The sequence below is a fragment of the Quercus lobata genome, chromosome 1 (genome assembly GCF_001633185.2).
Source record: "Quercus lobata isolate SW786 chromosome 1, ValleyOak3.0 Primary Assembly, whole genome shotgun sequence".
Taxonomy (NCBI): Eukaryota; Viridiplantae; Streptophyta; class Magnoliopsida; order Fagales; family Fagaceae; genus Quercus; species Quercus lobata.
In genome coordinates this window covers 7,438,655-7,452,894 of record NC_044904.1, presented here as the reverse complement: position 1 = coordinate 7,452,894, position 14,240 = coordinate 7,438,655, and the positions used below count along the sequence as shown (strand labels likewise).

General features: G+C 35.5%; 1 protein-coding gene across 1 annotated transcript; it reads left to right on the top strand.

Annotated features, from left to right (window-relative positions):
- Window positions 1–2,647: 2,647 nt before the first annotated feature.
- On the top strand, window positions 2,648–11,119 carry LOC115976702 (SNF1-related protein kinase regulatory subunit beta-1). Its single transcript, XM_031098160.1, has 4 exons — window positions 2,648–3,107; window positions 9,491–9,669; window positions 9,810–9,972; window positions 10,552–11,119. Exons 1-4 carry the CDS (start codon window positions 2,871–2,873, stop codon window positions 10,867–10,869), a joined length of 897 nt encoding a protein of 298 aa, XP_030954020.1. The 5' UTR covers window positions 2,648–2,870; the 3' UTR covers window positions 10,870–11,119.
- Window positions 11,120–14,240: the final 3,121 nt, after the last annotated feature.

Below are 14,240 nucleotides of genomic sequence, written 5' to 3'. Positions count from 1 at the left end.
GTTTAGGATTGTAACTAAATATTCTTTAAGAAACTTGTCTCATATCCATGGTGAGCTAGCAATTGCTTATCGGCAAAAGCAGGAACTTTTTCATTAGTTTTTCTAACTTTTCCTTTCTTCTTCTGCCTCTCTCTCTCTCTCTGAGTTCATTAGTTGTTCAAAATCTCTTGAAATAAGTATTCTAGATCCTGAAGAATATGGCACTCACCGTTCAATACTCACGCTGGAATATTTGGAAATCGCCAAAGTGCAGAGTTTGCCAGTTTGGTGGCATTCTACATCGATGTATCCTATTTAGACAATAATTTCTCAATTTATTAAAGTGACAAGTTGTGATTAGTTCAACGTCACTTTCATATGGGGTCATCATTGATATCATTTTTATTGTACACCAATCACTACCTATTATCTTAGTAGTTGTGAATAATGTTGTAAAATTTGTCATGACATTAGAATTATTGTTATACACCGGTGAAAATAGCCAAATACCATGTTTTGGCAAAATTTGTGACAAACTAGCACTATTTTAGAAACATTTAGTAATCTATCACTTTTTTAGTACTTAAGTTTTACAAAATCAAGTTCTAAATAGTACTCAAGTTTCACAAAATTGAGTTTCCAAGTGAGTTGCTAGTGTGGCAATGCTGATAATGTGGTATTCGATATTGCTGAAATGGAGTACTTATAGTACTCGAGCTTCATACAATCGATTACCTTGTTTTGTTTTTTGTTTTTTTTTGTTTTTGGTACAAAACTTTTACTTGGAAAAAAACGATATATAAAAGAGTAATATACGTCATACACCTTACCTTGCTAAACAGAAGGTGGTCATCCCTGCCTTTGAAACTTTCTCCGCAATCTTGCCATGTTTACAATCATTGTTATATAGAGCCAATCCTTCATTTTGTCCAATAACAAGAAATAGACATGTCTCCAAGAACGCTCAAATACCAAAGAACCACAAACACCCCAAAAACCTATAGGAGATCCGTATCCTATTCCAATATAATAAAACCATGTTCTGAATTCATCTTCATCCTCTTCATTATCTTTAATACCATCTTCCGTTGGTTCGCTTTGGTTTGGTGTTTCTTCACCTGGACAGAGTTGTATAAGTGGAGGCCCACAAAGTGCCAGGTTTCCCGCAAAAGCAAACGGGTTGAAAATTTAGAGTTCATCGCTTGAAGGAATCTTCCCGGACAAATTATTGTAGGACAAATTATATACCGTTTTTTCCTAAGTAAAAGTTCTATACTAAAAAAAGAAAAAAAGAAAAAGCAAAACAAGGTAATTGTTTATATGAAGTTGGAATACTACAAAGGAGTACTTGCAATATCGAATATCACATAATTCTTTTAATTTTGTAAATTTTAGGTCAGTAGTGCTATATTGGCAACTCACTTGAAACTCAAGTTTACTAAACTCGAATACTATTTAGAACTCGATTTTGTGAAACTCGAGTACTTAAAAAGTGATAAGTTATTAAATATTTTTGAAACAGTGTTAATTTGTCACAAATTTTGCCACAACTTGGCATTTGTCTGTTTTCACCCACCGTATACTGTATACACCAGTGCATCAGCTGTATTGGTTGATGCAGTTTGTATTTATTCATAAGTTGCCATTTATCTTCTGCCTTTTATTTTTATTCAAAAATGAGTACGCAGTCTTGGACTGAGGATTAGCAGATTAGGTCATATTTCTTGTTTGTTTTCATTTTTACTCTTTGACCCTTTCCTTTTCCTTTAATTACGGGAGTGTAAAGTCCTAAAAATGATGTCACTTACATATTAATATATATTATATGAGTTGGGTTCAAATTATATCGAGTGTAACTCTAAACAATATACCATTCAATAATTTGTTATTGAATTCATATTTTGAAAATCTCACTAGTATCGTACATGTTTTATATATTCTTAACATGAATGTCAAATTTCATACCAATCAGATGTTATTTACTAATCAATTCAATCCATAAACTCATTTTTTATGCATTATTTTAAATTATAAAAACTTAAATATTTAATTGTACAACTCATATTTATATATATCTTTTGTTTGTATATAATAATAAATTAGAAAACTCATTACCCTCAAGTCAAACTCATCATTTATAAAGAACAAGTTGGCCTTAAACTATCTGGAACCAATTGACTAACCAACTAATTTGATTTAGAACAATAAAAAACTTAGATTTTTTTTTTTAAAACGAAAGTTTCAATATATAATAATAAATTTTTATCATTCCATAAAAAATTTTGGATTTTAAACCTCGATTATTTTTATAAAGTTTCTCCTTTCTCAAAGCTTAAAAAAATATTAAAAAAAAAAAAAAGAAAAGCGCGTGAGCAGGAGGAAAAATAAAAGAGAGCGTGAGAGAAGAGAGATAAAAAAAAAGAAAAAAGAAAGGATTATCCGGTCATGAATATTCTCTCCGTAGTCTACAAAGAAATGAGTCAGACACACATGGATTTTTCTGCGCCGCGTGATTCGATAAGAACCGCAGGCACGGCACTAGCCACCAGGCACGTTTTATTAATTTTTTTTCCCAGTGTCAATATCCGTAAATAAAACCCAAAAACCAGCCTCATTTCATAGCTCGACACAAAACCTCTAAATAAAACCAATTTCCCGAGCTGCTACTGCAACAACAACAACAACATCAACAACCGTCCCTACCACCTCCATTAAAAACAAAGCTTTTTCCTTTCTCTTTTGGCTCTCTTATCTGTTATATCTAAAATCATACACTATTTTATTTGATACTGACACAAATTAAAAATAACAATTAAATAAAGAAATATAAAATTGAATTGATTGTATATATTTGGTGGATCTGGAGTTTCTTCAGTATTGCAATTTTTGCAATGGGAAACGCGAACGGTAGAGAGGATGGTGGGAACGGGATTGAAGAAGATGAATCGTTATCGTTAACTGGAACAACAAGATCCAACGGTGAGATGGGATTGAGTTACAACCACGCGCAGGTTCCAGGGCGCGTGGCATCTTCGGAGTCAATGGGAAACATGAACAACAACAACAATAGCAACACTCCTCCTCACAGCCCAGGCCGCTCTGCTTCTCCTCTCTTATTCGCTCCTCAGGTTTCTCTTTGATTTTCAGTCAATTCGCTTTTAATTTTTTCCTTTCTTATTTTGGTGGCCCAATCCATTATCATTTATTACCATTTTGAGACTCTCCACTTCATTTATTTTGGATTGAAACAATAAAACCATAGGGGTTGTTTTCGTTGACAAAATAGATTTCATAATGTGATTTTTTCTTTTTTCTTTTTAATTTTATGTATTCATTTATTTAGTTTTTTGTAACATGAGGTGTGATGGCAAATAAAAAAGTGGGTTCGAGTTCGGGAATCAATTCGACTAATTAAATCAATTTGGAATTATTATTATTTTTGATAAGTAATGTAAAATTTATTCAAATCATAAAAAAGAATCAGCCAAGTGTATACAGTTGGGGATCATAACAATCAAGTACATAAGTTACAAACATTTATCGAGTCATAGATTGAAAAAAAATGGAATGGTTTCCAACAATGGACATCCAATCAGTCCGTTTGGAATGTCAGATAGTATAAGGTAACCTTAATAGTCCGTTTGGACTGAAGGGAAGGGAGGGGGAGCAGAGAAGAGTAGATTTGGCCTAAAATTAGCCTATTTTCAGCCAACTTTACTCTACTCTTCTCCACTCCCCCTCAATCCAAACGGGCCCTAAACTTCTTTAGTTTGTTTTCTTTTTGAACTCTTGTGACATCTGTCCTCCCCAAGTATTTTGTAAATGAAACTTTTTTGAACATTCTCTTATATCAGCTAATTGCCCATTGGACAGAGCAATCCTATCAGGCTTCGCTACGTTGTATTAAAGAGTAAAGACAAAACAGTTATCTTGCTCAAAATTCAGTGAATATAAAGAGATTGACAAATGTAATGTGACTATCAAAAGTTCACTAGGAAGTTTGTCCTTGACTTGCCAATGTGTCCTCTAATTGTTATATGCAATTAATGCTAATTGTTTGTGGATGTCATGTATAGATTTGTGTATGTTGCACATTTTCCTCCTTGGGACATTATGAGTTTCTTCTTCTTCAAGTCAAATTGACTCTCTCATGGGTCTTTGAAGATTTTTGTGTAAGAGGGTACAATGGTCTCTCTACTGGTCCTTTAGTTTTGATCATTCGATAATTGAGAGAGTGAGGATTTGAACCTTGGACATATCCTAGCCCTTTAGTGCCAATGAACCATAAGAGTTTTGTTCCACGTGTGTGTTTCATGATCTTGAATGTATTCATTTATATCTCAATTAATTACAATCTTCAAATTCAAAATGCCACGTGGCTTGGCAAGACTCATACACCTCAGGTGTAGTTGTGCTAACTAAATTGGTAGATAATCTCATAGTAGGCCTATGGTCTTTCTTATTGAAAAAAAAAATGATAGTTGGTGATTGAATTTCCAGTTTGATGCATTCAAAGTCTAATTTCTATAGCTTCACATAATAAAAATGTAAGATATAAAAGTTGATCTCAGTCTTTTCTATCTAATTAGTCTGTGTATATCACTAAGCATGTAGAGTGATAAAAATGTTAGATATACATGCAGGTTAACTTCTTTCCTAGTGCTTTCTAGGCCATATAGAGTGATTCCCCTATTAGCTGAGAGAATATATGTGTTGGCCTTGATTGGAGTCTTCTGGCATGCTTGTCCTACGCCATGCATGTGTATGTGGGAGCAAGGGCACCTAATGCCAAATATGATGCTCATGCTACATATTTACTCGATATTTCATTTTTTTTTTTTTACTCCCAAGCATCAACATTGTTCATTTGGGTCCTTGGGACTCAGTTGTCTCTATCCTGCACTTATTTATTTGTCTTTGTGAGTTTCTTGGGCCTCTGCATTTGAATCCCAAAGGATCTAAAAACAAAATTCCACAATTCAGCAGCAGCACTACAATGTATCAAAAGAAGGTCCACCGTCTCCCCCTTACATTGACACATGCAAAACCAACTCAGTATTGAATACCCCTCTTGATAAGGTTCTCACAAGTCAGAACCTTTCCTCATACCGTTGGTCAAATAGAAAAGACTCCACAACTACTACATGCCTCCATAATCATGTTTCGTCCTCCCCAAAACTTCACAGCCACTCTGCCAACAGAGCTTGATTAAAGGTTGTTAGCCTCCTGATTCCCAATCCTCCATTTGCAATAGGGGTATTCACCTTATCCCAACTCACCAAATGATGTTTAAATTCATCTCACAAGCCACCCAACAAGAGATTCCTTTGCAACCTTTCAATCCTATTAGCCACATTAGTGGGGATAGTGAATAAGGACAAATAATATGTTGGTAAAATCGAAAGAGTACTCTTCAATAATGTCATCCTCCCCCCTTTCAACAGCTAAAGGCTCATCCAACCAGCTATCACGTTCTCAAAATGAAGTTCCCATCTGCCTCATGTCCTGCATGTAGAGAGAGATGCTTAGACCTTTGTAGGTAGTGAACTCTGGGTGTTGAATTTGACACCCATCTTCCATCGATAAGATAACTCTAGGATTGAGTGTCGGAGACTAATCACTTCTCTTTCACCTTTTGCTAAATTTCTTGGAGCTTTTAAACTCTGGGAGTTAATATTGTTTTCCTTTTATGGTTTATTATACAATTCCCTTGTAGTAGGATTATGCTTCTTTTTGCCTGTCTCTAATAAATTATCTTACTTTTCTGTGACTAGGATTGAAAAAATTATCTTGTACCCTTCCTATACCCTCTTTCCCAGAGAGAGAGAACTTAAAATCAATGACCACATTTAAAATGTATCAGTAATAATAATAAGAATAAAAGACTACATTTAAAGTGTGAGCTTGGATGAGTCCTGTTTGTATTGTTTCACTTATTATGCATATAATATGCCATTCCTTATGCACATTCAACCTTCTATTCCCAGATGTAATCGGATCATATTTAGCTAGAATCTCTTGTTCATAGTAAGTACTTTATTTTGGAACTAGAGATTGTTACTTCACCAAAAATATTTGTGGGACATGCACATGGAGATTAACTAGTCCAAGTAAATAATTGACCGCTCTAGCATAAAGAATGTGAAAATATATTCTGACAACAGAGGCATCCCTTTTATTTTGCCCACGCTAAGTGATCCCATGTGTGGTCAAATTCTTCTCTTCCTGCTGAAACATTTAAAATGTTTAAACAATTTGGGAGTACATATGAGTTTGTTAAAAGCGACAGATATGCTTTTATCCTCTTTGCTGCTGCTGCTAATTTCATTTTCATTCCTCAACCGAAGCAGTGTGGCTTGGCTGGGAAAATAAAAATAGTATGCTGGGGCTGGAGGGAGGGAGAGAGATTACCTGTTTGGTTAGTCATCCTTCACTCTGATTAATTGCATGGGAACCAGTGAGGAAACCGCATGCCAGTCAATCTATTTGTAGTTTGTTTTAGCGATCAATTTGGTAGTTAAATCAGTTATATGTGTTATCTATCAAACCTCTCCTTGATTAGTTGAGGGAAAAAGACTTTTAGGAAACAAATTTAAAAAATTGCAGACTTTGGCTCTGATTTGGCAGTTGCACAATTTGGCTGTGACTTATGCTTTATACTTTGGTGTATTTATCACCAAAACAGCCATGTTGAAACAAAGAAGCACAAGGAGTCCACCTAGAATGTGTGTCTGCATATCATTTATAAAATCCAAAGATTGTGAAGATGTATTACTTGGTACCAGAATCCAAATGTAAAGTTGGTGGTGACAAAGGATGCTGACTTGGTGTTAAACTGATAATCCAAAATTGAATTAAAGATGGTTGATTGCATATTAAAATATATAGGCAAAAGGTTAATGTGCAAAGAATTGAGGGGTTGAATTGCTTCCCCTGTATGCAACCCAACTTTGGGATTTCTCCTGTTTTTTAGATATATGATATGTCACAAATGGAAAAATTATCTTGAGTTACTATTTTTTTCCTCCCTCCAATCTATGCTCTGAACCATGCAAACATTGACATAAAGATCTCTTAGGAACTCTTAAGACTGAAATAAGTGAAAATTTTATCTGGATTAATACAATTGTTCCGTGTAGATTTGCAAAAATTTGGTTGATAAAATGCACATTTTGTAGAGCCCACGAGGATGTGGGCCAGTTAATAAGGATGATGGACAAATCCCATTCCAACTAGAGTGCCCTAGTTCAATCCTCCACAACATACCCTCATTTACCTGATACTTGTAGTCTGAGGGCAATTGCTGGTATTTGAGATTTACTCTCCAGGGGTGGATCCAAAGGGCCCTACCTTGATGAGATTTTGTGTCAGTAAAAAAATGCACATTCTTTAAAGTTCAGGTGCTTTTAGATTATTTTAGTAATGGGGTCTATCAAATTTCTCTTCTTATTTTTTGAACTATACCTAATGTCCAGAATATCTCTGAGCATGTGTGTGTATATATATATATATTTTTTATGTGTTACTTCCTCTATCCCATTTTGTTGGTCCTCTATATTCCATTTGGAGAAATCACTAAAATATGGTCATCTTGGAAAAGTCAATAGACATTATCAATAATGTTTCTAACCTTTTCTTTGAAAGACAATTCATTGATGTTCCCTTAAAAAAGCTGAATCTTTTAAACAAGAACAACAACATGCAACTAAGGGAGAAGTATTGTGTATCTAGATAATATTGTGGTTACTAATTTCCTTTATGAACATTGAAATGCATTGTTAATCAAAGATTGAAGCCACGACAACACCATTGGTAATGCGTGACGCATCATATATTTATCTTTTCTTTTCTTTTCTTTTTTGTGGATAAGTAGGCCTTCATTGATTGCTATTATTTCCAAAGTTTTCTGAATCATGAAGTTGAGAATGTTCAAGTAATTATTGATTTGTTCTCTTAACAAAATCTCTTTTATCTAAAGTTTGCCTGACTTGCTGCCATAGTTTTTAGGGAGAATTCCAAAATGCTATTGCCTGGTGGGTTGTGACCACAGAGTTTAAGCGATTGGAATTGTAGTATGTACGTACATCGTGGATGTGTGTGTGGTGCAAAAGGCAATCCTGGTGCAATGTGGTTGGGGTTGTATTTAACTGTTTGGCTTTCCAAGGCTTGGAATGCTACCTGGTGTTTCTAGAGCCATAGAAAGCTGCAAGAGGTTTGTAAGGTATAAATAGCGTTCACTCAAAAAGAAGTTATAAAAAATGAACTGGAGGGTGAAGATTTTAAGTCATTGGACATTTGGACCACAAACCCTGTTGAGAGCCATCTGAAAGTTGAAACCCTTTGGTTTCACTTTACAGGAACTTTTGCTAGGAAATTTTCTTGAAAATGAGATTTACTCTCTCTCTCTCTCTCTCTCTCTCATATGGGGCTTTAAAGAATTAAACTATTTTGAACACCCCATTGTGCTTCACTTACCATTTCACCACACAAGTTTGCAGCAAGATATGGAAACATCTCCTGAATCACGGAGGATAGACCTAAATGAGGTCCCTGCTTATATTTTTGGATGCTCAGATTGTGATGGTATGAATAAAGTTAAATTTATGAAAACCTCAATGAACTGGATTCAAAATCTTTGCGTAACATCATGGGCCTGAACCATCTTAATGAGATTGGATGTTGTCATGATAAAAATTCACCTATTCCGGTTCAATATAATTGAATGGTGATTGGACTGCCCCTGTATATGCATTTCTATTAATTTATAATCATGATTATTATACACCGTATGCTGGCTTCATATTGCATGATAAACTTCTTTGTTGCAGTATGGATATTTCACTTGATGTTTAGAAATTTTTATAAGTTTATTGGTCTTTTGGAGGATTGTAGTTGTGCAGGAGCTAAAAGATTGAAATCCACATTTTTAATTAGATTGGTAGAGATTTAAATTTCAGTTTCTGGTCAGAACATTAATCCTTTCTTATGTTTCTGTTATTTACAACGGTCTTATTTACATGATATCTTTGGATGCCTTGGATGATTATTCCAAGTTCAAATGAACATAGTAGTAAGATGGTGACCCAGATGCTTTACTGGTAGCAAAGGTAAATACCATTGTCATGGAAGCACTAAGATATGGAAGGCGGTTCATTGTGTGATTTTTGGGCAATTTGGCGTGAGTGTAATAGTAGAATGCCTGCTCTGGTTAATTCCTAATTGATATTTAAGGAATGCATACAAGTGTGCAATTGATCACATGCATGCCTGCTCCTGTTAATTCCTAGTATGGAGCTAGCTGCATAATATCGTTAGCTATTCATGCATTTTTGTGCATGGAGAAAATCTTCAAGTTAAACTGCCTTTGTGGAATAGTCAGTTGTTTTACTGTAAAATTAAGGAGAGAATATTAAAAAATCTGAATGTTATTTTGATGTTGCAAACTAAGGAGCTTCACAACCTTATTTGGCTTTCAAAGCTGATGGGATGGTTTTCTTTGGTGCATTTGCAGCTGCCTGTAGCTCCCTTGCAAAGAGGTGATGGTTCGCCCTTTTTCAATAACATCTGGCAGAATGAATCTCAGGGAGTTGTTGATCAGCCTCCTGAACGAGCAATCGCTTCCATGATTACATGGAACTATGGTGGTAACAATGTGGCTGTGGAGGGATCTTGGGACAATTGGACATCTAGGTAAAACTTTATTCACTTTTGATCGTAAAGATGTAAACAATGACTTTTATCCCATTGGCGAAAACTATGAACTGCTTTTTTTGGCTTAAATATCCCATATATGGACAAAGTACACTACATGTAATTACATCTTTTTGCAGGAAAATGCTGCAGAGATCTGGTAAAGACCACTCAATTCTTCTGGTCCTGCCAATAGGTATATACCATTACAGGTTCATTGTTGATGGTGAATGGAGATACAACCCAGATCTTGATTTTGCACCTGACGAAATGGGCCATGTTTGTAATCTTCTCAATGTTCATGTATGTATCTAGCTTACCCTTCATTTGTCATCTATATTCTTTTGGATTTTCTTTTCTTCATCTTACAGACCAAATTATTCAGTTACTGGATGTAAAATGGAAGGTGGGTATGAGGTGTGGAGATGTTGTGCAAGCATGTACATTGGCTGCTTGAAATGATCTGGGTGCCATAGGCCCATAAGTGGAAATGGAAGTTACATGCAGACAGAAACATATATATAGGCAGTAGGGTAAATCAGTCCTATTATGTAAGCATAATAATAGTTGCAGCCACCAATTAATTTATGTGACACAGATCAAAGATCTGGATCACCTTTACTTGGTCCATTTTTCTACTTGCCTAGGAAAATGTGTATTTCACTTTAGTTAGTCAATTACTAAATTGTATTTAAACAGCTTTTGTGGTATGATTTCAGTTTTTGGACTTCCTTTCAAACAAATTTCATTTGATTGACTTAATTTTTCTTGGATTTCTTTCTTAGCTGATCTCCCATGTTTACAGTGGGTTAAGACATATTTGCATACACTACTACTACAATCATCTGTATTTTATCTGTTCACTTTTGTTGTTTTATGCAGGATAATGTGCCTGAAAACCTCGAGAGTGTAGCCGAGTTTGAGGCTCCACCATCACCGGACTACAGTTACAGTCAAACTTTGCCAACAGAGGAAGATTTTGCGAAGGAGCCAGTGGCTGTTCCACCCCAGCTGCATCTTACCGTGCTAGGTATGGAAAACTCAGGTGAAGCTTCTTCTTCGAAGCCTCAGCATGTTGTGCTTAACCACCTTTTTATAGAGAAAGGATGGGCCTCTCAGTCTGTGGTTGCCTTGGGACTAACCCATAGGTACCAGTCCAAATATGTCACAGTTGTCCTCTATAAACCACTCGTAAGGTAATGTCTCTTTTCAAGTCCATCTCTGTAAAGCAAAAAATTAATAATGCTTTTGCAGTTAATTGTGAAGACATTTTGATTCATGACCATCATGTTTTGTTCTGTCACACAGCCGCTCGCTAATCTCAAGCATTTGCTTCTGGAACTTTTTCCTTCATGTAAATAGTGAAAAAACTTGTCAGCATTTCACATCTACATTGTTTTTCTGCGCCTCCCCACCTTTTTCAAAAGAAAGTGGGCCTGGTTCATTATCATGCATGTGCTCAACCCTCTTTCGACCCATCTTTTTTTAATGAACTGACAGTTTGAAAGATAACATTATACAAGACTACTAGAAGTAGCAAGTAGCAAGTTTTTGAGGATCACAGAGGTAATCAAAATACATATGTTTTAACTACACAAGATTTTACTAAACCAAAAACACTTGATAGAATAGATTTGAAATGACCTCTTACCTCTCATTATTTCAAATCCACATATTAATAATAATAAGGCTGAGTCTTAAATTTTCCTATCACCTCACACATGACCCTTAAGAAATTTTGGAGATTGTGGTGAGGCCATGTGTGAGGCGGTAAGCAAATCTATATTCTAATGGTAATGTGAAATTTTTTTGAATTCAATAGGAAGAAAGTTTGTTATTTCACCCTTAAGAAATTTTGGAGATTGTGGTGAGGCCATGTGTGAGGCGGTAAGCAAATCTATATTCTAATGGTAATGTGAAATTGTTTTGAATTCAATAGGAAGAAAGTTTGTTATTTCATTACCTATTCAAGTCATTTTAAACTAATGATTGAAATCCAAACCATTCTGATTTTAATTTCTTCTATTCCCGTAGTTCGATTATTAAAAGGGTTTAAAAAAATTGCATCGAATCAATCCAATACTCTTGAGATTTTATTAGTATAGGGCAGTTTCACATGCAATGCCAGTTATTGTACATGCCACACAGAGAAGTGGCAATTTTGAACCATGACATGAGCCTCGAGTAGTGTTGCTGTTAATTAAAGGATCCAACATTCGCGATTACGCCTACGACGACGTTTCTTGCCATCATTAACCTTGTCTTCCCTTGAGACACCGCCACCCTGTCCCTGGTTGTTCTCCACCATTCTCCTTTGCCTTTTTCTGAAATTAAATTGAATTTAGTAGTGACATCAAATTACCAGCCCTTTCTTTGACATGTACAAAAATCTCGTTAACTATCATTTGTTATTTTATCAAGGAATAAGCCGAAGACCATCAAAGATCAAATGAAACCATGTTTTGTTTCTGGGAGATAGTGCCATTGCTCATTATCACTAGTGACCTTTGATGCGCTCTAGCTAGTTTCTTTCTTCTTTTTATCTGATATAACAATTGACAACAAATCCTGTGACACACTATATAGAATTAGAGATGTTCCACTTAAAAATATAGGAAAGTGACCGTTTTCAAGCCACTGGACCCACATAATGCAGCCCGCAATGTTAAAAATATTCTTTCTAGGTTTCTTGATTTTTTGTTTTTTTGTGTCCGACTTATTCATATTTACTATTTAGCGCACTAATATACAGAACATAAAACCGTGACCCTTTTTAATTTGGAAAATTCTGGTGCCACAACTCTGTGCACAACTCGCCCACGGGGCGAGTTGTGGCACCGTCGGCGAGTTGTGGCACCAGAATCACTCTTTTAATTTTTATTAATGTTTGATACTGGCTATTATTATAAGAACATTAGCATTATCTTTTAGCACAAAGATGCGTTGTGATAAACCTTCCTTTTGGGACAAAATCGATTCTCACTCTCTCACCCCATAGTATGTTATCCTCCACAGAATATATCTGGAAAAAAAGTTAAGAATATCCGTCCACAAGTGTCGAATACCCTATTCAGCATTGACAATTAGATCCATTTTCTCCAACTTGCTTTTCGACCATCTTCCTTGGTATTCTTAAAATCTGATTTTCCCTCTTCGCACCTTTTTCATTCTACTGGTCATACAGAAAAGGAGAACAACTTTTCCAGCTCGAATCATTTGCATTGCTATTGAGACATAGCAGGGATGGTTATAAAAGAGAGATGAATCCAAACCGGTTTGTATTCAATTTCTTACAGGACTTCTTTGTCCAAGGCAATATTAGAACAGATTGAATTTATTTTTCTTGTTGAATTACCCAACTTGGGACATAGGCAACCAGGCCAGATTCTTTTTTTTTTTTTCTCGTCTCAATTTTTATGGCTAGCTTCCGAATCTAATGCCCCCGCGACCACCCAAAAAAAAGTATTTGAAAAGCCAAAAAGAAAGAGCAAAAGACTCTAAAGCCACAGGTGTGCGGAATCACGACCAATATACGCAATAGGTCTTTAGAGTGACATATATACTAAGCGTCAGCAATAAGATTTTCCGTGAAAACGTACCAAATGAATCCATATGGGACCAAAATAAGGGTCCACCCTTATCGAATATAATAAATTCCTAGCACTATCAGAGGCGAAAACACAAACACGAAACTCAACTCCTGAAAATGATTCTAGGATAAAACCAAGCCATCGAGAAATTTTTATATTTTTTTATATTTTATAGGTAACCATCGAGAAATTTTCATTGGTTGAGGTTTGATTTTCCAAACCGTGGAAAGCAACGTCTAACATCCCGAAAACTTATCCAGGAAGCCAACAAGCTAGACCGGACAAGTAACACCATAAAAATCACAAAAATAAAACGCGGGTGAAGATCCTTAGGAACCCTACTCGCAATAACATCCTCACCTTCAAGGAAGTTTAGTTTTCTCAAGCAAAAGAATAATTAATGCAATAATGCCATTCGGCATAAATTACTCTTTCATAGCAAAGACTCTTTAACTCTTGAGCACCATTAGTCAAAAGGAATTATAGAAACCTCTACTTTTAATTTTTATTTTGTGGTTATAAATGCACCAAGTGAGCTTTGAACTTAGACCTTACCTTTCCCTTCAACCCCTTTCTTTTGAAGGAGGAGGTAGTTCGAGTTTGAGCTTTATCAGCTCATCATGGAACCTCTATGAACACCTATGATGTATCTAGATCAAAAAGGACAGGATTTAAACATGAAGGCATGCTAGGCACATGCACACATGCATAAAGAACAGCATAATAACTGACTGGCACTAACCTTCATCAAGCAGATACAGATCATGATCTGACATTCCCTAAGGAGATGATTTCAAAGTAAGGAAATACTATGTGAGAGAGAGAGAGAGAGAGAGCAAGACATATCAGATACAAAACCTGATAAAAATTCCTCTGGTTGGGCAAAGAAAACTTGAATTGACAACCAAAATTATCAGTTTGGATAAATAATAAAGGATCATACAATAATACACTGATGCAATGTCCCCAGAAAACAGAACA